This window comes from Ammospiza caudacuta, chromosome 36, assembly GCF_027887145.1.
Source record: "Ammospiza caudacuta isolate bAmmCau1 chromosome 36, bAmmCau1.pri, whole genome shotgun sequence".
In the NCBI taxonomy this organism is placed as follows: Eukaryota; Metazoa; Chordata; class Aves; order Passeriformes; family Passerellidae; genus Ammospiza; species Ammospiza caudacuta.
The window spans coordinates 214,633-241,318 of NC_080628.1; the positions used below are offsets into that span (position 1 = coordinate 214,633).

General features: G+C 65.5%; 3 protein-coding genes across 3 annotated transcripts; 1 reads left to right on the forward strand and 2 right to left on the reverse strand.

Moving 5' to 3' along the window:
* Positions 1-1,047: 1,047 nt before the first annotated feature.
* Positions 1,048-11,183, forward strand: EPHB4 (EPH receptor B4). The gene is made up of 19 exons (XM_058823006.1): positions 1,048-1,728; positions 2,069-2,139; positions 2,440-2,507; positions 2,574-2,689; positions 3,275-3,769; positions 4,177-4,332; positions 4,630-4,995; positions 5,674-5,795; positions 6,076-6,241; positions 6,726-6,825; positions 7,250-7,305; positions 7,724-7,837; positions 8,048-8,295; positions 8,550-8,696; positions 8,802-8,873; positions 9,161-9,310; positions 9,534-9,706; positions 10,098-10,223; positions 10,584-11,183. Exons 1-19 carry the CDS (start codon positions 1,677-1,679, stop codon positions 10,660-10,662), a joined length of 2,877 nt encoding a protein of 958 aa, XP_058678989.1. The 5' UTR covers positions 1,048-1,676; the 3' UTR covers positions 10,663-11,183.
* Positions 11,137-19,139, reverse strand: TFR2 (transferrin receptor 2). The gene is made up of 20 exons (XM_058822913.1): positions 19,107-19,139; positions 18,808-18,997; positions 18,508-18,697; positions 17,332-17,466; positions 16,912-17,017; positions 16,719-16,841; positions 16,454-16,570; positions 15,742-15,878; positions 15,292-15,458; positions 14,710-14,829; positions 14,361-14,452; positions 14,230-14,293; positions 14,074-14,141; positions 13,899-13,975; positions 13,170-13,254; positions 12,592-12,810; positions 12,070-12,210; positions 11,777-11,954; positions 11,444-11,686; positions 11,137-11,150 (listed from the first exon to the last, which is right to left on the reverse strand). The coding sequence occupies exons 1-20, from the start codon at positions 19,137-19,139 to the stop codon at positions 11,137-11,139; spliced, it is 2,499 nt and encodes an 832-aa protein (XP_058678896.1).
* Positions 19,140-20,745: 1,606 nt separating this feature from the next.
* EPO (erythropoietin) lies at positions 20,746-24,389 on the reverse strand. Its single transcript, XM_058823027.1, has 5 exons — positions 24,339-24,389; positions 23,454-23,596; positions 22,551-22,637; positions 22,178-22,342; positions 20,746-21,757 (listed from the first exon to the last, which is right to left on the reverse strand). The coding sequence occupies exons 1-5, from the start codon at positions 24,349-24,351 to the stop codon at positions 21,632-21,634; spliced, it is 534 nt and encodes a 177-aa protein (XP_058679010.1). The 5' UTR covers positions 24,352-24,389; the 3' UTR covers positions 20,746-21,631.
* Positions 24,390-26,686: the final 2,297 nt, after the last annotated feature.

A 26,686-nucleotide genomic window follows, 5' to 3' on the forward strand; every position in this document is an offset into this window, starting at 1 on the left:
GAGCGGCTCTGAGGCCGCCAAGGGCGCCGCCATTTTGCCCGTGCCCCCCTCAGTACCTTCCCAGTGCTCCCAGTATAGCTCCAGTGCCCTCCCAGTAACACCCCAGTGCTCCCAGTATCACCCCAGTGATGCCAGTGCCCTCCCAGTGCTCCCCGTATAGCCCCAGTGCTGCCAGTGCTCCCCCAGTGTGCCCAGTACCCTCCCAGTGCTCCCAGTATAGCCCCAGTGCTGCCAGTGCCCCCCCCCAGTGCTCCCAGTATCACTCTAGTGCCCTCCCAGTATCACTCCAGTGCTCCCAGTATCACCCCAGTGCCCCCCCAGTGCACCCCCAGAACCATTGGAATGCTCACAGGGACTGGTGACATTGGGTACTGGTCTGTCAGGCCCATGCAGGCCTGTACTGGTCTGTACTGGTTTGTGCTGGTGTTTTACTGGCCTGCGCAGGCCCGTTACAGTTTGTACCGGTCTGTACTGGTCAAAAATAGGTCAGAAATTGACCCCCAGTGTCCCCTAAATCCCTCCCTGTCCCCCCCAGTCCCTCCCAGTCCCCCCCAGTTCCATTTTACCACCCCCCCGCAGTGATCCCAGTCCCTCCCAGTCCCCCTTTAGGCCACCCCAGTTCCCCCCCAGTCGCTCCCAGTCCCTCCCAGTGCTGCCCAGTCCCATTTTACCGCCCCTCCAGTGCTCCCTGTCCCTCCCAATTCCCTCCCAGTCCCATTTCAGCCCCCCCAGTCCCCCCCAGTCCCTCCCAGTTCCTCCCGGTCCCTCCCGGGAAGCCCCGAACAAAGGCTCCTTTCCTGTGGGGGGGGTTTGGGGGGGGCTCCTTTCCTGTGGGGGGGGTTTGGGGGGGGCTCCTTTCCTGTGGGGGGGGGGACCCCGCCCCTCCCCCCCCGCCGGGGGTCGCGGGGGTCGCGGGGGGGGGGGGAGGGGCGGGGGCGGCCCCGCCCGCCCCAAACGAGCCCGAATCGCCCCAAAAACGGCGCCGGGACCCCCAAACCGCGCGGGGGGGGGGGCGGCCGGGACGCCCCGGGACCCCCCAGGACCCCCCCGGAGGAGAAGGGACCCCCGAACCGGCTCTGGGCCCCCTCGGGGAATTTGGGGAGCCCCCCGGCGTTTTTGGGGTCCTTCCAAAAGGTTTTGGGACCCCCTGGATTTGGGATTTCCTCGGATTATTTTGGGATCCTCCTCTGGGTTTTTGGGCTCTCTCCCGGATTTTTGGGGTCCTAGTGGATTTTTTGGGGACCCCACGGAGGTTTGGGGATCCTCCGGGAGTTTTTGGGACCCTCAGGGATTTTTTGGGGACCCCCCCCCAAAGGAGTTTTCGGGGTCTCTCCAAAAGGTTCTTGGGACTCCCCCTGGATTTGGGATTTCCTCGGGATTTTTTGGGATCCTCCTCTGGATTTTTGGGACGCCTGCCTGGATTTCGGATCTCCCCCGGATTTTGGGAACCCCCGTGGATTTCCTGACCCCCTCGGATTTTGGGGACCACCAGAGATTTTTCTTGGGACCCCCTGGATTTTCGGATCCCCTCTGGATTTTCTGATTTCCTCGGATTTTTACGATCCCCCTCTGGATTTGGGGACCCCCCCGGATTTTCTGACCCCCCCTGTGGATTTTGGGAACCCCCTCTGGATTGTTGGAACCCCCGCCCGGATTTGGGGACCCCCATCCCCGCCATGGGGCTGTGGCTGTTGTGGCTCTGGGTCCCGCTGGGGCTGGCGGAGGAGGGTGAGTGACCCCCAAAAACCCCCCGGGACCCCCCAAAACTCCCTGAGACCCCCCAAAACCCCCCTGCGACCCCCCCCGGGAGCCCCTTGGGGGGATATTTGGGAAATTTAGGGCGGATTTGTGGTTTCTGGTGGGATATTTGGGGGGGTATGGGGCTGATTTTGGGCTGTTTCGGGCTGATTTTAGGGGGGTTTGGGCTGATTTTAGGGGGTTTTGGCTGGAATTGGAGTTTTCGAGAGATATTTTGGGTTTTGGGGGATAATTTGGGTTTTGGGGGGATATTTTGGGTTTTTGGGGGATATTTTGGGTCCCGCTCTGATGCCCTCTGTCCCCCCCCCAGAGACGCTGCTGGACACGAGGCTGGAGACGAGCGACCTGCGCTGGACGGTGCATCCCCCTGGGGAGGGACAGGTGACACACCTGGGGACAGGGACACACCTGGGGACACACCTGGGACACACCTGGGGACATTGGGGACACACCTGGGACACACCTGGGGACAGCGACCAGCGCTGGACGGTGCATCCACCTGGGGAGGGACAGGTGACACACCTGGGGACACACCTGGGACACACCTGGGGACATTGGGGACGCACCTGGGGACATTGGGGGGGACAGGAGGTCATCAGCACCGCTCACCGTCTGTCCCCCCCGTGTCCCCCTGTCTGTCTGTCCCCCTGTGTCCCCCCTGTCCGTGTGTCCGTCCGGCAGTGGGAGGAGCTGAGCGCGCTGGACGCGGAGCTGGGCGGGGCCGTTCGCACCTTCGAGGTGTGCTCGGGGCGGGGCGGGGCCGAGCGGGACCACGCCCCTGCGCGGGGCCGGAGCCCCGCCCAGCACAGCTGGAGCCCTGCCCAGGGCCCCGCCCAGAACAGCTGGCTCCGGTCGCGCTGGGTGCCCCGCGGCGCCGCCACCACCGTGATGGCCGAGATCCGGTTCACCGTCATGGCCTGCGACAGCCTCGGGGGGACACCGGGGGGACAGGGGACACCGGGCAGGACACGGGGGACACGGGGGATACCGGACGGGGACACGGACAGCGACAGCGACAGGGACAGCGACAGCCTCGGGGCCACAGCGGGGACAGCGGGGACACGGGCCAGACCCAGGGGGACACGGGGCACACCGGGCAGTGACCGGCACTCCCCGGGCCATGGGGATGCCCGTGGCAACCTCGATCTCCGTAGAAATGACCCTGAACTGCTCAATCTCCATGGAAACCACCCCAAACCTGTTGATCTCCATGGAAGTTACCCCAAACTCATTGAGCTCCATGGAAGTGATCCCAAAACTCTTGATCTCCATGGCAATGACCCCAAACACCTGGATCTCCATGGAAATGACCCAAAGCTCATTGATCTCCACGGCACCCACCCTGAATCCCTCAATCTCCATGACAAGCACCCAAAACCCCTCAATCTCCATGACAAGCACCCCGAGCCCCTCGATCTCCATGGAAATTTCTCCGAACCCCTCAATCTCCATGACAAGCACCCCGAGCCCCTCGATCCGCACCCGTTCCACCCGCTGGGCCCCGCCCGCCGCCGCCGCGGCGCCCCCCGCACGTGCAAGGAGACGTTCTCGGTGTTCTACCACGAGTCGGACGCCGACACGGCCACGGCCACGTCCCCGCCCTGGATGGAGAACCCCTACGTGAAGGTGGACACGGTGGCGGCCGAGCACCTGGCGCGGCCGGGCGGGCCCCGGGGCCGCGTCAACCGCAAGGTGCTGCGGCTGGGCCCGCTGCGCCGCGCCGGCTTCTACCTGGCCTTCCAGGACCTGGGCGCCTGCATGGCGCTGCTCTCGGTGCGCCTCTTCTTCCGCCGCTGCCCCGCGGCCACCGCGCGCCTCGCCCGCTTCCCCGGCACCGTGCCCGCCGAGCTGGTGGCGCCCGTGCCCGGCGAGTGCGTGCCGGGCGCCGTGCCCGCCGCCGAGGGCACGCCGCTGATGTACTGCCGCGAGGACGGGCAGTGGGCCGAGCCGCCCGCGCTGGGATGCGTGTGCGGGGTCGGGATGGAGCCGAGCGAAGGAACGGGGTGTCGGCGTGAGTTTGGGGTGATTTATGGGGAATTTGGGTGGTTTGTGGGGTGGTGTTTGGGCTGTTTTAGGTATTTGGGGAATCCCTGTGGGATTTTTGGTGTTTTGAGGTGGTTTAGGGTGTTTTTGCTGTGGTTTTGTTGCGTTTTTGCAGTGGTTTGGGGGCGTGTTGGGGTGTTTCAAGGTGTTTCGGTGTCCTTTAGGGTTTTTTCGGGGTGTTTTGGCATGGTTTTGGGTGGATTTGGTGTGTTTGGTACGTTATGGGGTATATTAGGGGCTTTTTTTGGAGTGTTTTACGGTGTTTCAGGGTGTTTTTAGGGCATTTTTGGGTGTTTTGGTGTGTTTTGGTCTGTTTGGGGGGTCTCTGGCCATCCCCATTGACCCCCCCCGTCTCTGTCCCCCCCCCGTCCCCAGCGTGTCCCCCCCAGACGTTCAAGGCGGAGCCGGGGGGGGGTCGGTGCCGGCCCTGCCCCCCCCAGAGCGAAGCCCCCTCCCCCGGGGCCGCCGGGTGCCGCTGCCGGCCGGGCTCGTACCGGGCGCACGGGGAGGGACCCGCGGAACCCTGCTCCGGTAACGGGGGGGTTCCGGGGCATTTCGGGGGGATTTGGGCGGTAGTGGGGGGGTTTCTCACTCGGGGGGGTCCCGGGGCTGTCCCCCCTGACCCCGACACCCCCGTTGTGCCCCACAGCGCCCCCCTCAGCCCCCCGTGCGTTGGCGGCCCACGTGAACGCCTCCCGTGTCCGTCTGTCCTGGGGGGTTTGGGGGTCTCGGGGGGGTATTTGGGGGTTCCTGGGGGGGTTTCTCACCCGGGGGGTCCCGGGGCTGTCCCCCCTGGCCCTGACCCCCCCATCCCTTTGTGCCCCACAGCGCCCCCCTCAGCCCCCCGTGCGCTGGCGGCCCACGTGAACGCCTCCCGCGTCCGTCTGTCCTGGAGCCCCCCCCGCGCGGGGGCGGAGCGTGCGGACCTGCGGTACCACGTGACGTGCCGGGCGTGCCCCGCCCCCCGCGGCCAGGCCCCGCCCCCGCCCCCCGCGTGCGGGCCCTGCGGGGGCGTGGCCTGGGCGCCGCCCCCCGACCCGCGCGGGCTGCGCGGCCAATCGGTGAGCGTGGCCGGGCTGCGGCCGGGGGTCACCTACAGCTTCCGGGTCACTGCCCGCAGCGGGGTCACGGCCCCGGGGTCACCGCCCCCCGAGCCCCCCGCGGCCGAGATCAACGTCACAGCGGGGGCTGACGGTGAGACCCCAAAAACCCCCAAAATCACCCCAAAACCAGTGAAAATCACCCCAAAATACCCCATAAACCACCCCCAAAACCCCCCCGGGGTCACCCCCCCCCGAGCCCCCGCGGCCCAGATCAACGTGACAGCGGGGGCTGACGGTGAGACCCCAAAAACCCCCAAAATCACCCCAAAAACAGTGACAATCACCCCGAAACCCAGCCCAAAACAGCCCAAATCACCCCAAAACCAGTGAAAATCACCCCAAAATACCCCAAAAACCACCCCCAAAACCCCCCCGGGGTCATCGCCCCCCGAGCCCCCGCGGCCGAGATCAACGTCACAGCGGGGGCTGACGGTGAGACCCCAAAAACACCCCAAAATCACCCCAAAACCCAGCCCAAAACAGCCAAAATCACCCCAAAAATACCCCAACCTTCTCCCAAATCACCCGAACTCGCCGCAAACCAGCCTAAACCCACCCAAACTTACCGCAAAAATTACCCTAAAAGCTCCCCAAAACCATCCCCAAAACCCACTCAGGACCCCCAAATCCCCCCTAAATTCCCCCCCAGTCACCCCAAACCTCCCCAGACCCCCCAAATCACCCCCAAACTCCATCTGGGACGCCCCAAATCGCCCCAAAAAGCCCCAAAATCCCCCCAAATAACCCAAAATGTGCCGTTTTCCCGCAGTGCCGCCGCCCGTGTTGGACGTGGTGCGGGTGGGGGGGGGGCCCGGGGGGGTCACCCTGGCCTGGCCCAGCCCCCCCCCGGGACCCCCCGTGCTGGACTGGGAGGTGAAGGTCTACGAGAAGGTGGGCAGGGGATTTTGGGGGAGTTTGGGGGGATTTGGGGGGTTTATTTTGGGGTTTTTTTTTGGTTTTTGGGGGTTTATTTTGGGCTATTTTTTGGGCATTTTTTGGGTGTTTTGGGGTTTATTTTGGGCTAATTTTTGGGCTATTTTTGGGTGTTTATTTTGGGGGTGTTTTGGGGTTTGTTTTGGGCTATTTTTGGGGTTTATTTTGGGGGTGTTTGGGGCGTTTATTTTGGGGGTGTTTTGGGGTTTGTTTTGGGCTATTTGTGGGTTTTTTGCAGGTGGGGGGCGGGGAGGGGCCCCCCCAGTTCGTGACGGTGGCGCGGCCGCGGGCGGAGCTGGGGGGGCTGCGCCGGGGGGGCCTCTACGGGGTGCGGGTCAGGGCCCGCTCCGAGGGCGGCTACGGCGACTTCGGGCCCGAGACCACGGTCAGCGCCTCGGGCAGTGGTGAGAGACCAAAATACCCCTAAATCACCCCAAAAACACCCCCAAAATACCCCTGAAATCACCCCAAAAACTGCCCTAAAACCACCCCAAAACCTGCCCTAAAATACCCTGAAATACCCCAAAATTACCCCCATAACCCCTGAGACCACGGTCAGTCCCTCGGGCAGCGGTGAGAGATCTGAAATACCCCAAAAACTGCCCTAAAATACCCTGAAATACCCCAAAAGCTGCCCTGAAATACCCCAAAAACTGCCCTAAAACCGACCCCAAAAATACCCCTAAAGTACCCCATAAACTGCCCTAAAATCACCCCAAACCTGCCCTGGATCCAACCCCGGAAACACCCTTAAAATACCTCAAAAATACCGCAAGCCACTCCAAATCCCCCCAGTTTTCACCCCAATGTCCCCAGTTTCCCCCCGATTCACCCCGATTTTCCCAATTTCCCCCCGATTCACCCCGATTTCCCGCTCTGTTCCCGCAGAGGGGTCCCGGGGGGGTCCCGGGGGGGTCGTGGCCGGTGCCGCTGCCCTGGGGGGGCTCCTGGTGTTGGCGCTGCTGGGGGGGGCCCTGCTCGCCCTCAGGTGAGCAAATTTGGGGGGTTTGGGGATTTTGGGGGGATTTGGGGGGATTTGGAGTGATTTTGGCAGATTTTGGGGGGATTTGGGGGAATTTGGGGGGAATTGGGGTCTCTGGAGGGGTCTGGGGAGGGTTTGGGTTCCATGGGGTGTTTTGGGGTTCCTGGGGGTGTTTTGGGGTGGATTTGGGGTTTTTTTTGGGGTCCCTGGTGTGGATTTGGGTGTTTTGGGGTCCCTGGGGTGGGTTTTGGGGTGGATTTGGGGGTTTTGAGGTCCCTGGGGTGGATTTTGGGTTGTTTTGGGTTATTTTGGGGTGGTTTTGGGTATTTTGGGGTCCCTGATGTGGATTTTGGGGTGTTTTGGGTTATTTTGGGGTGGTTTTGGGGTCCCTTTGGGGTCTCCATCCCCGTGTCCCCCCCTGTCCCCGCAGGCGTTGGCGGCTCCGGGCGGAGAAGCAGCGACGGGAGCCCAACCCCGGGGGGGCTGGTAAGGAGACCCCAAAAATGGCCCCAAATGGCCCCAAAAATGGCCCCAAATGGCTCTAAAAATGACCCCAGAAACGGCCCCAAAAGGCCTCAAAAATGTCCCTAAAAAGGTTCCCAAAAACGGCCCCAAAAATATCCTCAAAAATTTCTCCAATAATGTCCTCAAATGGCCCTAAAGGCATCCTGAAACAATGCCCCAAATGGCGCCAAAAAATGTTCTCAAATGGCCCCGAAAAGTCCTTAAAAATTACCCCAAAAGTGTCCCCAAATGACCCCAAAAATATCCCCAAATGGCCTCAAAACTGTTCTCAAAAATGTCCTCGAAATGTCCCCAGATATCCCCACAAATGACCCCAGGTGTCCCCAGGTGTGTCCCCAGGTGCTCCCAGGTGTGACCCAGGTGTGTCCCCTGTCCCCAGGTGGGAAGCTCTACATCGACCCCCTGACGTACGAGGACCCCGAGGTGGCCCTGAGGGATTTCGCGCAGGAGATCGACGTCACCTGCGTCACCATCGAGGAGGTCATCGGCGCAGGTGGCACCGGGGACACACCTGGGGGGACACACCTGGGACAGCTGGGGTTCCAGTTTGGGGGGATTTGGGGCATTTCGGGCGTTTTGGAGGGTTCTCATCTGCCCCAGGTGAGTTCCGGGAGGTGCGGGTGGGATTTTGGGTGCATTTATTGGGGTTTTGAGTGCATTTATCAGGACGTTGGGTACACTTACCTGTATTACCTGTCCCCAGGTGAGTTCGGCGAGGTGTGGCGCGGCCGCCTCTCCCTGCCCGGCCAGCCCGAGGCCGAGGTGGCCGTGAAGACGCTCAAGGGCGGCGCGGGCGAGCGGCAGCGCCGGGAGTTCCTGCGCGAGGCGGCGCGCATGGCGCAGTTCCTGCACCCCAACGTGCTGCGGCTGCGCGGCGTGGTCAGCGCGGGGAGCCCCGCCATGATCGTCACCGAGTTCCTCATGCACGGGGCCCTGGACGCCTTCCTCAGGGTGGGGACACCTGGGGGACATTGGGGACCCTGGGGGGATTGGGGACATTGGGGACATTGGGGGTGTCAGGGGCGTTGGGGACGTTGGGGGTGTCAGGGGCGTTGGGGACAGGGGGACATCGCAGTCACGCTCTCTGCTCCCAGGGCCGTGAGGGGACCCTGTCCCCGCTCCAGCTGGTGGCCGTGCTCTGTGTGCGATGTCCCTGTGATGTCCCCATGCCCTGTGTCACCCTGTGTCACTCTGTGTCACCTCAGGGCCGCGAGGGGACCCTGTCCCCGCTCCAGCTGGTGGCCATGCTGCGCGGCATCGCGGCCGGCATGCGTTACCTGGCCGAGGCCGGGTTCGTGCACCGCGACCTGGCCGCGAGGAACATCCTGGTGGACGCACACCTGGTCTGCAAGGTGGGAGGGTTTGGGGGAATTTTGGGGCAATTTTCGGATGTTTTGGGGCATTCTGTTGGTTTTTGGGGTGTGGAACCCCCTTCTGGATGCTCACCTGTCCCCCAGGTGTCCGACTTTGGGCTGTCGCGGGCGCTGGACGGGGACAGGGACAACGACCCCACCTACACCAGCTCCCTGGTGAGACCCCGGGAACAGGCTTTGGGGGGTTTGGTCGGTTCTGGGGGGATTTCAGCAGGTTTTGGGGGAATTTGGGAGAATTCTGGCAGGTTTGAGATTTCCCAGGTGGATTTGGGGTTTCCCAGGTGGATTTGGGGTTTCCTGGATGGGATTTGGGGTTTCCTGAGGGTTTCAGGGTTTTCCTGGTGGTTTTTCGGGTCCTCTGTCGGTTTATGGGTTCCCCTGGCTGGTTTTGGATCCCCCTGATGGATTTTGGGTCCCCCTGATGGATTTTGGGCCCCGGTCAGGGCGGGAAGATCCCGATCCGCTGGACGGCGCCCGAGGCCATCGCGTTCCGCACCTTCACCTCGGCCAGCGACGCCTGGAGCTACGGCATCGTCATGTGGGAGGTGCTGAGCTTCGGGGAGCGGCCCTACTGGGACATGTCCAACCAGGACGTGAGTTACCCAAAAATCTGGGACCCCCAAGATCTTCCTGAAACCCCCAAATGGCCCCCAGAACCGTCTCACCTGTGCAGGTGATCAACGCCATCGAGCAGGATTATTATCAATGTTATAAATGCCCCATTTTCCTGTCCCTCACCTGTCCCAGGTGATCACCACCATCGAACAGCATTGTTATGAGTTCTATCCCACTTACCTGTCCCATTTACCTGTGCAGGTGATCAACGCCATCGAGCAGGATTACCGGCTGCCGCCGCCGCCGCGCTGCCCGCCCGCGCTGCACCGGCTGATGCTGCAGTGCTGGCAGCGCGAGCGCCACGCCCGCCCCACCTTCCCGCACCTGGTGCGCGCCCTGGACCGGCTCATCCGGCACCCGCAGAGCCTGCGCAGGTGAGGGCACACCTGGTGGGGAGTGAACACCTGGGGGGGAGCGAGTACCTGGTGTGCCTCGTCCGGCACCCTTAGAGCCTGTGCAGGTGAGGGGCACACCTGAGACACCTGGGTGCATTGGGGAGCCCTGGACCGGCGCAGGTGAAGGGCACACCTGGGGGGTGGGGGGGGCACTGAGCACCTGGGTGTGTTGTGGTCTCAGCACAGCTGAGTTTGGGGAGGGTCCCAGCACACCTGGGTGCATTGTGGGGAGGGGTCCCAAAACACCTTGAATTTGTGGGCAGGGGGTCTCAGCACACCTGAGTTCATTGGGGGGGGGTCTCAGCCCACCTGATTTTGGGCCGGGGGGTTTCCGGCTCGTGGCTCTGACCCCTCCCCTCTCTCCCCGCAGCCCCTCCCCCTCCTGCCTGGAGCCCGCCCCCCCCAAGGCCGAGCCCACGCCCACCCCCCCCTCGGGGGGGCACCTGGAGCCCCTCGGGGTCACCGGGCTGGAGCTGCTGCCCCACCTGAGCAGAGAGTACGGGGGGAAATGGGGGCATTGGGGGCATTGGGGGCTGGAGCTGCTGCCCTGGCTGCGTGGAGAGTATGGGGGAAATGGGGGACATTGGGGGACTGGGGGGGCAAATGGGGGCCAAATGGGGCATTGGGGGACTGGGGGCTGGAGCTGCTGCCCCACCTGAGCAGAGACTACGGGGGGAAATGGGGGGCATTGGGGGACTGGGGGGGCAAATGGGGCATTGGGGGGCATTGGGGGGATATGGAGGGGATGGGGGGGAGCACTGGGAGTTGGGGGGCCATGGGGCACCGGGGGTCTGGGGGCACTGGGGGGGCCACGGGGGGCTCAGGACCCCGCAGTGACCCCCGTGTCCCCTCACAGGGACCTGCTGCGCATGGGGGTGGCGCTGCCGGGGCAGCAGAGCCTGCAGAGCCCCCCCAAAGGGGACCCCCAGTGCTGACACCGCCCCTGGCCACCCCCACGGCAAGATGGCCGCCGGGGAGAGGCGCCAAGGGATGCAGATGGATGGGGGAGCAAGATGGCTGCCAGGACAAGATGGCTGCCAGGACTCTATGACCGCCATGGACAATATGGCTGCCAATCCAATATGGCCACCAGAACAACATGGCTGCCAATCTAATGTGGCTGCCAGGGACAATACGGCTGCAATTCCAATGTGGCCACCAATCCAATATGGCTGCCTTTCCAATATGGCCTCCAATCCAACGTGGCTGCCTTTCCAATATGGCTGCCAGGACAATAAAGCTCCACCCACCAATGACTCATGGGTGGGGCAATCTCAGGGGTGGAGCCCGTGTGGGCGTGGCCACCAATGGGAGAGGACAAACACGAGTGGGTGTGGCCAACACGGGTGTGGCCATGTGGGTGTGGCCATAAATGGGTGTGGTCATTGATGGGCGTGGCCTCATTGCTTTTATTGTCCCAATGCTGGTCACAGCCAATAAACGTGGCTGATGCAAATGAGGGGGCGTGGCTGTGCCCCGACCTGTCCCCAAGGTGTCACCAAGGGCCAACCCGGCCCTGAGTGTCCCCAAGGTCCCCAAAATCCCAATTCCTGTCCCCAGGGTGCCCCTGAGTGTCCCCAGGGCCACCCCGCTCCCAGCTGTCCCCATAACCCCACCTGTCCTCGCTGTCCCAGCTGTCCCCAAGGCCACCCCCAATGTCCCCAAAGCCACCCCTGATGTCCCCAATGTCCCCAGGGCCACCCCCAGTATCCCCACGGCCCCCAATGTCACCGAGGCCACCCCCAATGCCCCCAATGTCCCCGAGGCCACCGCCCATGTCCCCGCAGTCGCCGCTGTCCCCGAGGCCGCCCCCGATGTCCCCGATGTCCCCGCTGTCCCCTGCCAGCGCCCCGGCCGTGCCACGCAGGGTCCAGGCCAGCAGCGCCAGCCGCAGCTGGACACTGTCCCCAAGTGTCCCCCCATGGTCACCAGGTGTCCCCTCATTGTCACCAGATGTCCCTTGGTTGTCCCCAGGTGTCCCCACATTGTCCCCAGGTGTCCCCACATTGTCCCCAGGTGTCCCCTGGCTGTCCCCAAGTGTCCCCTCACTGTCCCTGTGTGTCCTTGTGCTGTTCCCTCGTGCCCCGTCGTTGTCCCCCGGTGTCCCCCGCTGTGTCCCCAGCTCGGCCACCAGCGCCGCCAGGGTGTGCTTGCCCCGGCCCAGCAGGACGTGACGGAACGGGGACGCGAGAGGGGACACGAACGGGGACAGCAGCGACGCCTCGGCCTGTGAGGGACAGACAGACAGACAGACACTGTGAGAGGGACACGGGGACAGGGGTGGCACAGAGGTGACGCTGGGATGGCGCAGGTGACCCTCAGGTGACGCGGGCGACACTCACGGCCATGAGGCGCGCGTTGAAGCCGCGGTTGAGCCGCTCGTTGGCGCCGTCCGATCCCGACATGTCGCGACGGAGCGCGGCGGCCGCGCGCACAACGCCCCCTCTGGCCGAGGAGAGGCACTGCAGCGACAGGCCCCGAGCCTGGCGGGGGGAAAGGGTTATGCTGGTTTATACTGGTTTATACTGGTTTATACTGGTTTATACTGGTTTATACTGGTTTATACTGGGAGGGGATTTACAGGCACTGCAGCGACAGGCCTCGAGCCTGGGGGGGGAAAGGTTATGCTGGTTTATACTGGTTTATACTGGTTTATACCGGTTTATACCGGTTTATACTGGGAGGGGATTTACGGGCACTGCAGCGACAGGCCCCGAGCCTGGGGGGGAAATCGCTAGACTGGTTTATACTGGGATGGACTGGGAGGGAGTGGGAGGGACTGAGATATACTGGGATATAGTGGTCTGTACTGCTCCGTACTGGTCCGTACCAGTTTATACTGGTCCGTACTGGTCCGTACCCACCTGCAGCGGTGCCAGCTGCCGCATCAGCGCGTCCCCGATGGCCGCGGGCTCCAGCGGCAGCCGCGGGTCGTGGCCCAGGCGGAGCAGGAGCTGCGCGGCCACGGCGGCCACGGCGCGGGACACGGCCGGGAGGCGGCCCCGGAGCCGCGCCCCGAGGCGCGACAGAGTGTCCTCGGGTGTCCCCAGGGCCGCCCTGGAGCCACCACTGCCCCCCACAGCCTGCAGGGACATCGAGGGACATTGTCACATAGGGACATGGGGACACAGTGTCCTCGGGTGTCGCCAGGGCCGCCCTGGAGCCACTGACACTGCCCGGGGCCTGCGGGGACAATGGGGGACATGGGGACAGAGAGGGGACACAGAGCCAGGGAACATGGGCAGGGAGAGGACACGGGGACATTGGGGACATTGGGGACATTGGGGACATTGGGGACATTGGGGACACGGTCACGGGGAGGACACAGAGACAGGACATGGTCACAGAGGGGCCACAGGGCCGGGGGGACACCCTGGGGACATTTTGGGAATGCCTTGGGAAGACCCTGGGGATATTTTGGGGACACTTTGGGGGGTCTCACCTCATCGAAGCCGAGCTCCAGCGCCGGGACCCCCGCGGCCGCCGTGAAGGGGAAGGCGCCGCTCTCGGGGGCCAGGGGGCGGATCCTGGGGGACAGACGGACACGGGTGGGACAGGGGGACACGGTAGGGTGTCCCCAGGTGTTTCCCCAGGTGTGTCCCCAGGTGTGCCCAGGTGTGCCCAGGTGTGCCCCCAGGTGTGTCCCAGGTGTGTTCAGGTGTCCCCAAATGTGTCCCCAATGTCCCCAGCTGTCCTCAGGGGTGTCCCCACATGTGTCCCAGCTGTCACCAGGTGTGTCCCAGGTGTGTCCCCAGGTGTGCCCAGGTGTGTCCCCAGGTGTGTCCCCAGGTGTGTCCCCAATGTCCCCAGGTGTGTCCCAGGTGTGTTCCCAGGTGTCCCCAGGTGTGACCAGGTGTGCCCAGGTGTGTCCCCAGGTGTGTCCCAGGTGTGCCCAGGTGTGTGCCCAGGTGTGTCCCAGGTGTATCCCCAGGTGTGTGCCCAGGTGTGTCCCCAGGTGTGTCCCAGGTGTCCCCACGTGTGCCCAGGTGTGTCCAGGTGTGTCCCCAGGTGTTTCCCCAGGTGTGTCCCCAATGTCCCCAGGTGCCTCCCCAGGTGTGTCCCCAATGTCCCCAGGTGTGTCCCCCAGCTGTCCCCAGGTGTGTTCAGGTGTCCCCAGATGTGTCCCAGGTGTGTCCCAGGTGTGTCCCCAGGTGTGTCCCCGCCCACTCACACGTCGCTCTCCCAGCCCCGCCCCGGCCGCCGCAGCTGCTCCAGCAGGGATTTCCCGCCCTCGTTGGGGCTCTCCACCTGCCATTGGGGGAGGGGCGGTGACGTGAGGGGGGGAGGGAGGGGCTGCCCCTCCCCCACCCTCTGGCCCCTCCCCCACCCTCTGGCCCCTCCCCCACCTGCTCCAGGGCGCTCTCGATCAGCGGCCCCAGGGTGGGGCTGGTCCGGACCACGAAGCGATCGGCGCCTGGGGGGGGGCGGGGTCAGGGGGCGGGGGCGGGGGCGGGGCCGAGACCCCCCCCAAGTCCCCGGATGAGGGAGGGGGCGGGGCGCACCCAGCACGGGCCGGTCCAGGCTGACGTAGGCGGCGACTTTGGTGTGCAGGAGGCCGGGGTAGCCCTGGGGGGAGGGGCGAGGGGGTCACCGAGGGGTCACTGGGGTCAGGGCAGGGTCACAGCGGGGTCACCGGGGTCACCTCGAGCCACTCGGTGGCCCCCAAGTGTCCGAACTCGGCGCCGTCCCAGCTGACGAAGAGGAGGGTCCGGCGGAGCTGGAACCCTGGGGGCGGGGCAGGGGGCGGGGTCAGGGGGAGGGGAGACACCCCCACACAGGGGTGGGGTAATGAAGGCCCCGCCCCACTTTGAAAACCCCCCCACACTTGTTGATTGCCCCTCCCTCACCCTGTAAAGCCACGCCCCCCTCCATTTGGGGAGCCTCAAATTCCCCAAATTTCCGAAATTCAGCCCCGCCCTAAATCAGGGACCACGCCCAGCTCCGCCCGGCCCCTCCCAGCCCAAGCCCCGCCCCTCTCTCACCCTCTCGGCCAATGGCGGCAAAGAACCGGGCGAGCTCCAGCAGGAGGGCGGTGCCCACGCCCGAGGCCGCCGCCCCCGGCCCCAGCGAATCACGTTGGGCCCCCACGATGATGTAACAGTCTGGGCGGGGCTGGGGTCAGCAAGGCCACGCCCCCTGCAACCACCTCTCCACCCCATTGGCCACGCCCTCTCATTGTCCCACCCGCTCTGACCACGCCCACATAACGAGCCTGCATTGGCCACACCCCACTGACCACACCCACATCAACCACCCCCATTTTGCATTGCCCCGCCCTCCCATGGCTCCTCCCCTTGCATGACCACACCCAGCCTGACCACACCCCTTTAGTGCCCCTCCCACCTTGACCACACCCGATCAGCCACGCCCCACCCTCCTCCATTATTCCCATTGCCCCGCCCTCCCCTCACCCCGACCACGCCCACCTCTGACCACTCTCACTTTGACCACACCCCCACAGGACCACACCCACCCTGCCCATATCCCCGTTTGACCACACCCGCTTTGCCCCCGCAGGGCCCCGCCCACCCTGACCCCACCCCCTTTGCGGCCCCGCCCCTCACCGGGTTCGAGGCGCCCCCGCAGGGCCCCGAAGACGCTGGTGAGGGTCCCGGGGCGCGTCCCCGCCCCCACCCGCAGCTGCAGCCGCCGCCCCCCCGGGCGGGGCCGGAACCGGAGCGACCCCCCCGGGACCCCCCAGCGCGGGGGGGCGAGGGGCGGGCCCAGGGACCTGGAATGGGGGGGATGGGGTGAGACCCTCCCAAAAACATCAAATGGGGAGGGGGAGAGGGGTCAGGGGGGTTGTGGGGAGGGGTCCCAGGTTAATTTAAGGGTTAATGAATAATTTAAGGATTAATCGTTAATTTGGGGAGGGATCCTGGGTTAATTTAAGGATTGATGTTTAATTAGTGGAGGGATCCATGCTAATTTGGGGAGGGGTCTGTGTTAATCTGGGGGTCCCAGCTTAATTAGAGGAGGAGTTTATGTTAATTAGGGGAGGGGCCTCTTGGTACCTCATCAGCCTCATGGCCGTGGCTGCGCTCAGGGGGTGGGCGGGGATCGGGGCCACGCCCGGGGCGGGGCCGGGGGGGGCGTGGCCGCTGAAGGAGGGGAATCCCCGGCTGAAGGGGTCCCCCGCCCCATCCTGCACCTGCGGGGGCAGATGAGACCGAGACCCCTCCCCAAAATACCCCCGAGACCCCCAAAATAACTCCAAAATATCCCCCTGACCCGACCCCCATCAGGACAACATGGCTGCTGTTTCAATATGACCACCAGGACAATATGGCTGCCAATCAATATGGCTGCCAATCAATATGGCTGCCATTCCAACATGGCTGCCAATCCAACATGGCTGCCATCCCAATATGGCGGCTGTTCCAATATGGCTGCCAATCCAACATGGCTGCCATCCCATTATGGCTGCCAATCAATATGGCTGCCCATCCAACATGGCTGCTGTTCCAACATGGCTGCCACGACATCAGAGACCAAGACCCCTCCCCAAAAGTACCCCAGACACCCCCAAAAAACCCCAAATGCCCCCAGAGACGTCCAAATGTCCCCACAGATACCCCAGAGACCCCCAAACACCCCCCAAATTGCCCCAACACGCCTGAGACCCCCCTAAGCCACCCCCAGACTGCCCCCCAAGCCCCCCAAATTCCCCCCAAATCCTCCCCCGTAGCCCCGCCCCCATCCCCCCGTAGCCCCGCCCCCACTCACGTGCAGGGTGGGCGTGGCTCCCCCCCCCAGCGCGGGGCCCGCCCCCGGCCCGGCCGTGTCCCGGGGGTCGCGGTAGAAAAGGACCCCCAGAGCGCCCGCGGCAAACATGGCCGACACCTGGGGGGCGGGGCACAGGGGGGGAGGGGCAATGAGCCACACCCAGAGCGCCCGCGGCAAACATGGCCGACACCTGGGGGAGGGGCAATGAGCCACACCCACCCACACCCACCGCCAGTCCCCCGTGTTGTGGGCGTGTCCCTCTCACCTGCTGGGCGGGGCGGCCCCGCCCCAGCCGCAGCAGCACCAGGTGTCCCCGCGGCTCCACCCCCCGCGCCCGCAGCTCCGCCAGGTCCTGGGGGCGCCCGTAGTGCCCGTAGACCAGCCCGCCCTGGGGGCCGGCGGGGTCAGCGGGGTCAGCGGGGTCACGGGTCGGGGGTCAGGGGTCAGGGGTCACTCACGGTGGCCGTCCCGGGCGCGCTCCAGGCGCAGAACGCTTCCGGGTCCAGCGGGAGCCGCTCGAGCTCCTCCCCCCCCGGCCCCACCCAGCGCAGGGACACCGCCCCCCTGGGGGCAAAGGGCAAAGGGCAAAGGTCAGGGGTCGGGGAGAAGCTCTGCCTCCCCACTGACCCCAGGGACTTTTGAGCTTTTGACCCCTCCCAATTGGCCCCTCCCCCACCCCAGTGACCCCGCCATGACCCCAGTGACCCCTGACCCCTCCATCTCCCCCGCTGACCCCTTGGTGACCCCTGATGACCCCCCCCAAGTGACCTCTTCATAATCCCCAGTGACCCCTTACCCCCCCAGACACCCCTATGACCCCTTGGTGACCCCCCATGACCCCCGATGACCCCTGACCCCCCCCCCATCGCCCCCGTTACCGTACTGGGAGGGGGAGGGGCTGGGGGCGGCTCCAGGCCCGGCTCAGCCCCGCCCCCGCCAGGGCGCTTAGCACTGATTGGGCGAGAGCTCGGCCACGCCCCGACCCCGCCCCGTGCGGCCCCGAGCTGACCTCCCTGCGGGGGAGGGGCGGGTTCACACAGGGGTCACTCAGGGGTCAGGGGTCACAGGGGTCACAGGGGGGAGTAGTGGTCACTCATGGTCAACAATGTTTAATAATGGTCACTATTGGTCAGTGGTCACTCAGTGGTCACTCATTGGTCACTCAGTGGTCAGTGGTCACTCAGTGGTCACTCATTGGTCACCCATTGGTCACTCAGTGGTCACTCAGTGGTCACTCATTGGTCAGTGGTCACTCAGTGGTCACTCAGTGGTCACCCATTGGTCACTCATTGGTCACTCATTGGTCACTCAGTGGTCAGTGGTCACTCAGTGGTCACTCATTGGTCACTCATTGGTCACTCAGTGGTCAGTGGTCACTCAGTGGTCACTCATTGGTCACTCAGTGGTCACTCAGTGGTCAGTGGTCACTCATTGGTCAGTGGTCACTCAGTGGTCACTCATTGGTCACCCATTGGTCACTCATTGGTCACTCAGTGGTCACTCATTGGTCAGTGGTCACTCATTGGTCACTCAGTGGTCACCCATTGGTCACTCATTGGTCACTCATTGGTCACTCAGTGGTCAGTGGTCACTCAGTGGTCACTCATTGGTCACTCATTGGTCACTCAGTGGTCAGTGGTCACTCAGTGGTCACTCATTGGTCACTCAGTGGTCACTCAGTGGTCAGTGGTCACTCATTGGTCAGTGGTCACTCAGTGGTCACTCATTGGTCACCCATTGGTCACTCATTGGTCACTCAGTGGTCACTCATTGGTCAGTGGTCACTCATTGGTCACTCAGTGGTCACCCATTGGTCACTCATTGGTCACTCATTGGTCACTCAGTGGTCAGTGGTCACTCATTGGTCACTCATTGGTCACTCAGTGGTCACTCATTGGTCAGTGGTCACTCATTGGTCACTCAGTGGTCACCCATTGGTCACTCAGTGGTCACTCAGTGGTCAGTGATGGTTGTGACAGTCACTATTGGTCAGTAATGTTCAGTGGTCACTCAGTGGTCAGTGGTCACTCAGTGGTCACCCATTGGTCACTCACCTGGCCCATTGCTCCACCCTCTCCTCCCTCAGGTGTCGCCTCAGCAGCTCCCTTAGGCGGGGCCGGGGGGGCGGAGCCTCTGCACTGGCCCCGCCCCAAACCAGATCAGGGGTGGAGCCTCCTGGCAGAGGCCCCGCCCCCACGGCCCCGCCCCTACAGGGGGTGTGGCCAAGGGCAGCCACCAACAGCCCTGGGGGCGGGGACAGAGGGGACGGGCGGGGTCAGAAAGGGGTGGGGTCACAGTGGGCGGGGTCAGAGAGGGGCGGATCCCGCAGTGGGCGTGGCCTCGCGGCCCCGTACCCAATAGGAACGCCGTGGCCGAGCCCAGGGCCAGCGTGGCCAGGGGGTGGAGCCAGGGGCGGGGTCTGCGCCGGGGGCGTGTCCGGGGGCGGGGCAGCCGCACCATTGGCTCCGCCCCCTCCTCCTGCTCCTCCTCCTCGCCGCGGGGGTTCCTGTGCCGGGAATAGGAAACGGGGCCGCCCCCGGGGGGCTGGGACCCCCGAATTGGGGAGGGGCGGGGCCGGGACCCCCGAACTGAGGGGGGGGAGGGGCCACGACCATCCACGATGGGGGAGGGGGAGGTGGGGGCGGGGCTTTACCCGTCCGTGGAGGCAGCGTCGCAGCGTCGCCATGGCAACCGGGGGGTCTGGGGGGCGCGGGGCTGTTTGGGGGTCTCTGGAGGGGTCCCGAGGGTATTTCGGGGTCCCTGGGTGTATTTTGGGGTGGTTTGGGGTATTTTGGGGTCTCTCGGGGTATTTCGGGGTCCCTGGGTGTATTTTGGGGTATTTTGGGCCATTTCGGGCTCCCCGGGTGTATTTTGGGGTATTTTGGGCCATTTCGGGCTCCCTGGGTGTATTTTGGGGTATTTTGGGCCATTTCGGGCTCCCCGGGTGTATTTTGGGGTATTTTGGGCCATTTCGGGCTCCCCGGGTGTATTTTGGGGTATTTTGGGCCATTTCGGGCTCCCCGGGTGTATTTTGGTGTATTTTGGGCCATTTCGGGCTCCCCGGGTGTATTTTGGGGTATTTTGGGCCATTTCGGGCTCCCTGGGGGTCCCGGGGCTCCGCAGGTGCCGCCCTTCCCCTCCCCCCCCCCCGGTCAGACTTTGCCCCGGGCGGATTTTGCCCCTCCCCCACCCCAAACGGGGCCCCCCCCGCCCCCGAACCCCCCCCGAGCCCCCCCGGGGTGACCCCGACCCCCCCTGGGCCCCCCAAAATCCCCAAAATCCCCAAAACGCCCCAAAATGGCCCAAACTGCCCCAAACGCCCCCGGCCCCGCTCACCCGCAGCCGCCGCAGCCGCGCTGGCCCCGCCCACACAGGTGAGAAAAAGGGGCGGGGCCTGAGCGGGGCGGGGCCAGCGGTGCTGGGAAATGGGCGTGGTTTGATAATAAATGGGTGTGGCCGGCGAGGGGCGGGGCCGCGGAAAGCCCCGCCCCGGCGCCGCCCGGTCCCGGCGAGGATTGGCTGAGGCCGGGCGGGGGTTTCGGGGGATTTTGGGGGGATTTGGGGGAATTTCGGGGCTCTGGGGGGCTCAGGGGTGTCCGGGGGGCGGCTCCGAGCGTTTGGGGGTCCCGTCTGGGGTCCCGTGGAGTTTGGGGGTCTCGGTTTTGGGGTCCCGCTTTGGGGATCCCGGGTTATTGCGGGTCCCGGTTTTGAGGTCCCGAAGGTTTTGGGGCTCCCGATTCGGGGCTCCCGTGAGATTTTGGGGGTCCCGGTTTGGGGGTCGCGGTGATTTTGGGGGTCCCAAAAAGATTTGAGAGTCCTGATTTGGGGGTCCCGTTCGGGGGTCCCAATTTGCCGTCCCGGGTGATTTTGGGGGTCCCATTTGGGGTTTGGGGGGTCCCGGGTTATTTTGGGGGTCCCGGGTTATTTTGGGGGCCCGTTTGGGGGTCCCGGGTCATTTTGGGGGTCCCGGGGTTATTTTGGGGGGTCCCGGGTTATTTTGGGGGTCCCGTTCGGGGGTCCCGGGTTGTTTTGGGGGTCCCGGGTTATTTTGGGGGTCCCGGGTTATTTTTGGGGACCCGTTCGGCGCAGGCTCTCTCGGGCTGGGTGGGGCTCTCATAAATATTCTCATGTTTGCATTAAGTTACATGGGAGGGGGCGGGGTCTCCCCTGAGTGACAGCTGTCAATCAATCACCCGCGGGGCCTGGGCAGCCCAGGGCGCTCAGGCGGGAGGGGGATGATTGACAGCTGTCAATCACCTGCCGGCACGTGCAACGTGCCGGGGGGAGGGGAGGGGGTGCTGATGGCTCCTGGTGCTGGTGATTGACAGCTGACAGTCCTGGTGATTGACAGGTGACAGTCCTGGTGATTGACAGCTGACAGTCCTGGTGATAGGCAGCTGACAGTCCTGGTGATTGACAGGTGACAGTCCTGGTGATTGACAGCCGCCAGTCCTGGTGACTGAGAGCTGTCAAAGCTGGTGATTGACAGCTGACAGACCTGGTGATAAGGGCGGGTCTGTGATGATTGGCAGCTGCTGCTGATGACCGACAGCTGATGGTGATGATTGACAGCTGCTGCTGATGACTGGCATCTCTCCATGCTGATTGACAGCTGTCAGTCCTGACAGTTATCGATAATGATTGACAGCTGTGTGTGATTGACAGCTGATGGCAATGATGGCTGGCAGTGCTCCGTGATGATTGACAGCTGTCGGTGCCGATTGACAGCTGCTGACTAAGAGAGCTTGCTCTGGACTACAGCTGTGCCTGGTGATGATTGACAGCTGTCTCTGGCGGTGATTGACAGCTGCTGGCAGTGATGATTGATAGCTGCGGGGAGTTATTGACAGCTGCCTCTGGTGATGATTGACAGCTGTCTCCAGTGATGACTGACAGCTGCCTCGAGCAATGACTGACAACTTTCCCCAGCGGTGGCTGACAGAGTCTCTGGCGCTGATTGACAGCTGCATCCAATGACTGTCAGCTGTCTCCGTTGATTGATTGGCAGCTCACCTGGGGCAGGTGTCGGCCGGCGTTGATTGACAGCTGTCTCCTGCAGTGACTGAAAGCTGTCTCCAGCGTTGATTGACGGCTGTCTCCGTTGATTGCCAGCGCTCACCTGGGGCAGGTGTCGGCCGGCGTTGATTGACAGCTGTCTCCAGCGGTGACTGCCAGCGCTCACCTGGGGCAGGTGTCGGCCAGGTAGAGCCGCACCTTCCCGCGCACGAAGCGGCTCAGCACCCCCAGGAGCCGGGGGAGGGTCCGGACCCGCACGGGGGCGGGGGGCGACGGCGGGGGCGGGGCCTGAGGGAGGGGCGGGGTCAGGGGGGCGCGGACCGCCCCCCGAAACCCAAAATCACCAGAAACCCCCCTAAAACTGCCCCCAAAAATCCCCAAACCCCCCAAATCCCACTCAGACCCCTCCAGGACCCCCCAGCTCCCCCCCAAGACCCCCAGATATCCCCCTAAACCTCCCCAGGAACCCCAAATCCGCCCAGATTCCTCCCAAATCCCCCAAATTCCCATCGATTCCCGGTGTTACCGGCGCGGGCAGCCCCCGCAGCAGCCGCGCCAGGCTCCAAACCCCATAAACCCCCAATTTCCCCCATTTTCGCCCCGATTCCCGGTGTTACCGGCGCGGGCAGCCCCCGCAGCAGCCGCGCCAGGCTCCAAACCCCATAAACCCCCAATTTCCCCCATTTTCGCCCCGATTCCCGGTGTTACCGGCGCGGGCAGCCCCCGCAGCAGCCGCGCCAGGCTCCGCGCCGCTCCGTACGCTCGGTCCAGGCTCGGCCGCACCCGCGGGTCCCGCAGCAGCTCCCGCGCCCGCAGCACCGCGGCCGCCAGCGCCGCCTGGCCCCGGGCCACCTCCTGCGCGCGGGACCCCGCCTGCCGGCGACACCGGCGACACCGGGACGGCCGTCAGCGGGGGGCTTTATCACCAGTTTTCCCGATTTTCCCCGATTTTTCCCCGATTTTCCCCGATTTTCCCCGATTTTCTCCAAATTTTCCCTGATTTTTCCACACTTTACCCGATTTTCCCCGATTTTCCCCCGTTTTTCCCGATTCCCCGTGTTTTCGCCCCATTCCCACTCACGTCCAGGCTCCGCCACAGGTTGAAGTTGACGCCGGGGTCGGGGACAGCGACGGCCTCGGGGAGGTCACAGTGGGGGCCGCACCCGGCCTGGGGGGACACGGACACGGTGACACGGGGACACGGGGACACGGACACGGGGACACGGACACAGGGACACACACGGGGACACAGGGACACGGACACACGGAGACACGGGGACACGGACACGGTGACACGGGGACACGGGGACACGGACACGGGGACACGGACACAGGGACACACACGGGGACACAGGGACACGGACACACGGAGACACGGGGACACGGACACGGTGACACGGGGACACGGGGACACGGACACGGGGACACGGACACAGGGACACAGATGGTGACACGGGGACACACATGGGGACACGGGGACACGGACACACGGAGACACGGGGACACGGACACGGGGACACGGACACGGTGACACGGGGACACGGGGACACGGACACGGGGACACGGACACGGACACACGGACACAGATGGCGACACGGGGACACACACGGGGACACGGAGACACGGACACGGACACACGGACATGGTGACATGGACACGGGGACACACACGGGGACATGGGGACAGACATGGGGACACACGGACACGGGGACACCCCCGAGGGGACCCCAACACCCCCCGTGTCCCCAAGCCTTCGACGTCCCCAAGTCCCCCAATGTCCCCAAGGCCCCCCAAATGTCCCCCAATGTCCCCACATCCCCCTGATGTCCCCAAACTCTGCAATGTCCCCAAGCCCCCAAATGTCCCCAAATGTCCCCAAATGTCCCCGAGCCCCGCGATGTCCCCACAGCCTCCCACTATCCCTGCTGTCCCCAAGCCCCCCGATGTCCCCGCTGTCCCCTCACTGTCCCCGCTGTCCCGTCACCGTGGCGCGCTCGGCGTCGCGCGCCTCCAGGATGAAGCGCTCCATCACTCGGGGGTCGCAGAGCGAGGGGGGGCGCTCGGGGGGGGGCTGGGGGCGCCCCGGGACCCCCAACAGCAGCAGCGGCAGCAGCAGCGAGCACAGCCCTGGGGACACGGGGACACGGGGACATGGGGACAGCCCTGAGACACGGGGACACGGGGACACGGGGACACGGGGACAGCCCTGGGGACACGGGGGGACATGGGGACATGAGGACATGGGGACATGGGGACACGGGGACAGCCCTGGGGACACGGGGACACGGGGACATGGGGACACGGGGACACGGGGAGAGCCCTGGGGACACGGGGGATCAATGGGGACCTGGGGACACGGGGACATTTGGGGGCTTGGGGACACGGGGACGCCTCCAGAACCCCCGGGAGCCCCCGGCCCGGGGATCCCGGAGCGCCCCCCCCGCCCCTCACCTGAGTGCCCCGCCCCCCAGCACCTCCCGGGCTCTCGGGGACGCCCGGGACCCCCGACACACCTGGGACCCCCCCCGCGCGGTGTCCCCCCCACACCTGTGTCCGCGCGGGCCACCTGAGCGCGCGGGACGCACCTGGGCTGCCGCAGACTCCCCCCGCTCACCTGGGACCCTCCTGCCCCCGGTACCGCCGCACACGTGGGTGCCGCCCCCCCGTCCACCCGCGCACCTGGGGGTCCCCCCCGCACACCTGGGACCCCCACACGCACACCTGGGACAGCCCCCCGCACACCTGGGACCCCCGTCCCGCAGAGCTGGCTCTCTCCCCGCACACGTGGGTCCCTCCGGCACACCTGGGATCCCCCCCCCCCGCGCCCCTGGGACCCCCACGCGCACACCTGTGCCCCCCGCCCGCTCACCCGCCGCCCCCATGGCCGGCTGCTCATGGCCCGGGGGTCCCTGGTGGCCGTGCCGGGGCTGTCCCGGGGCTGTCCCGGCCCCGCCGCGTCCCCCGGCCCCGGCCCCGGTTAATGTTTGATCCGAGGGGCCGCGGGGCCGGAAGGGCCCTTGGGGGGGGGGGGGGGCTCCATCCGCTCCCCCCGCGCCCCCCCCCCAGCGGCGAGGAAGAGGCAGCGCCGGGCGCAGCAGCACGTCGGCCCCTGGCCACGGGCCACCCCGGGGCGCCGCCCGGGCGGGGACACCGGCACGGGGCACCGGGGGCACCGGGGGCACCGGGGGGACACCGCCACGGGAGGGACACCGGGACAGGGGGGGACCGGGGGGGACACGGGGGCAACAGGGACTTGGCAGCTGGACACAAAGGTGTGGGAACGGGGGGACACGGGCGGAACACCGCGACGGGGGGGACACCGGGACAGGGCGGGGGGACACCGGGACAGGGCGGGGGGACACCGGGACAGGGGGGGGGACAGAGAGGGGACACGGGGAAGGGGGGACATCGGGAGGGGGGGCTCGGAATGGGGGGACACGGGGGACAGAGGGATGGGGGACACGGGGCACACGGGGCAGGAAAAGGGGGTGACACGGGGGGGACACAGGGACGTGAGGAGCCAGGCACGGAGGCGTGGGAATGGGGGGACACCGGGGGAGGAAAAGGAGGTGACACGGGGACGGGGAATGGAGGGACACGTGGGGACACGGGGACACAGGGATGGGGGACACGGGGACCCAGGCACGGAGGTGTGGGAACGGGGGACACGGAGGGGACACGGAGGGGACAGAGGGACACGGGGACACGAGGGGGGACACAGAGAGGGACAGAGTGGGGACACACGGGGGACAAACAGGAACAAGGACCCTGACGTGCGGATGGGAATCGGGGATGAGGGGACAGAAGTGGGGACAGGGATGGGGGACAGGGAGAGTGGCACGGGGGGGACACGGCGACAACGTCCCGGGCACGGAGGGACAGAGGGGCCGGGGACAGAAGTGGGGACACGGGGACACCCCCGGCCGTGGGAGCGCGGTGACACGCCGACGGCGACACGCGGCTGGGGACACGGGGACACGGCTGGGGACACCCCCGGCCGTGGGAGCGCGGTGACACGCCGACGGCGACACGCTCGCCGTGGCACGGGGCCGGTGACACGGGGACGCGCCAGGCCGGGGCATCCCGGGATCCCCCCGCGCCCGGCGGAAGCGGCCGAACAATGGCGCAGCGTCACTGTCGCCGTCACCGACCCGCCGGCAGCGCCACCGCGGCCCCGGGGGCGGCCCCGGGATCCCCCGGCCCGGGGGAGGCGGCGCGGGGCACGCGGAGCGGGGACACGGGGGACACTGGGGGGGACATTGGGGGGGGGGACATTGAGGGACATTGAGGGGGGACACGGGGGACATTGAGGAGGGGACATTGAGGGACATTGAGGGGGGACACGGGGGACACTGGGGGGGGGACATTGAGGGACATCGGGGGGGGACACGGGGGACATTGAGGGGGGGGGACATTGAGGGACATCGGGGGGGACACGGGGGACATTGAGGAGGGGACATTGAGGGGGGACATTGAGGGGGGACACGGGGGACATTGAGGAGGGGACATTGAGGGGGGACACGGGGGACATTGAGGGACATTGAGGGGGGACACGGGGGACATTGAGGAGGGGACATTGAGGGGGGACACGGGGGACATTGAGGAGGGGACATTGAGGGGGGACACGGGGGACATTGAGGGGGGACACGGGGGACATTGAGGGACATTGAGGGGGGACACGGGGGACATTGAGGGGGGACACGGGGGACATTGAGGAGGGGACATTGAGGGGGGACACGGGGGACATTGAGGGGGGACATTGAGGGACATTGGGGGGGACATTGGGGCAGGGCGGACGGGACACGGCGGGCCCGGGGGGCTCGGCAGGGACACGCGGGACACCCAGGTGACACGGAGGTGACACGGAGGGGACACGGGGGTGACGCGGGGGTGACACGGGCCCCCTGCCAGGCCGTACGTGCGGCTCCGCACAGCGCGGCCGCGGCTCCGGCGCCAGCGGGGCCAAAGGGCACCGGGGGCGGGGGGACGGCGACGGCGACGGCGACAGAGACGCCAAAGGGTCCCCCCGGTGTGTGTCCCCCCCCGGCAGGGACAGCCCGGGGACCCCCGGCCACCGGGAGCCCCCTCCGGTCACCTGGCCGTGCCTTTGTCACCTGGGGGTCCCTGTGTCACCAGGGTGCCCTCATTCCCCCCACACGCACCTTTAATGTCCCCAGTGTCACCTGGAGCCCCCCGAGTCCCTGCATTTCCCCCTGG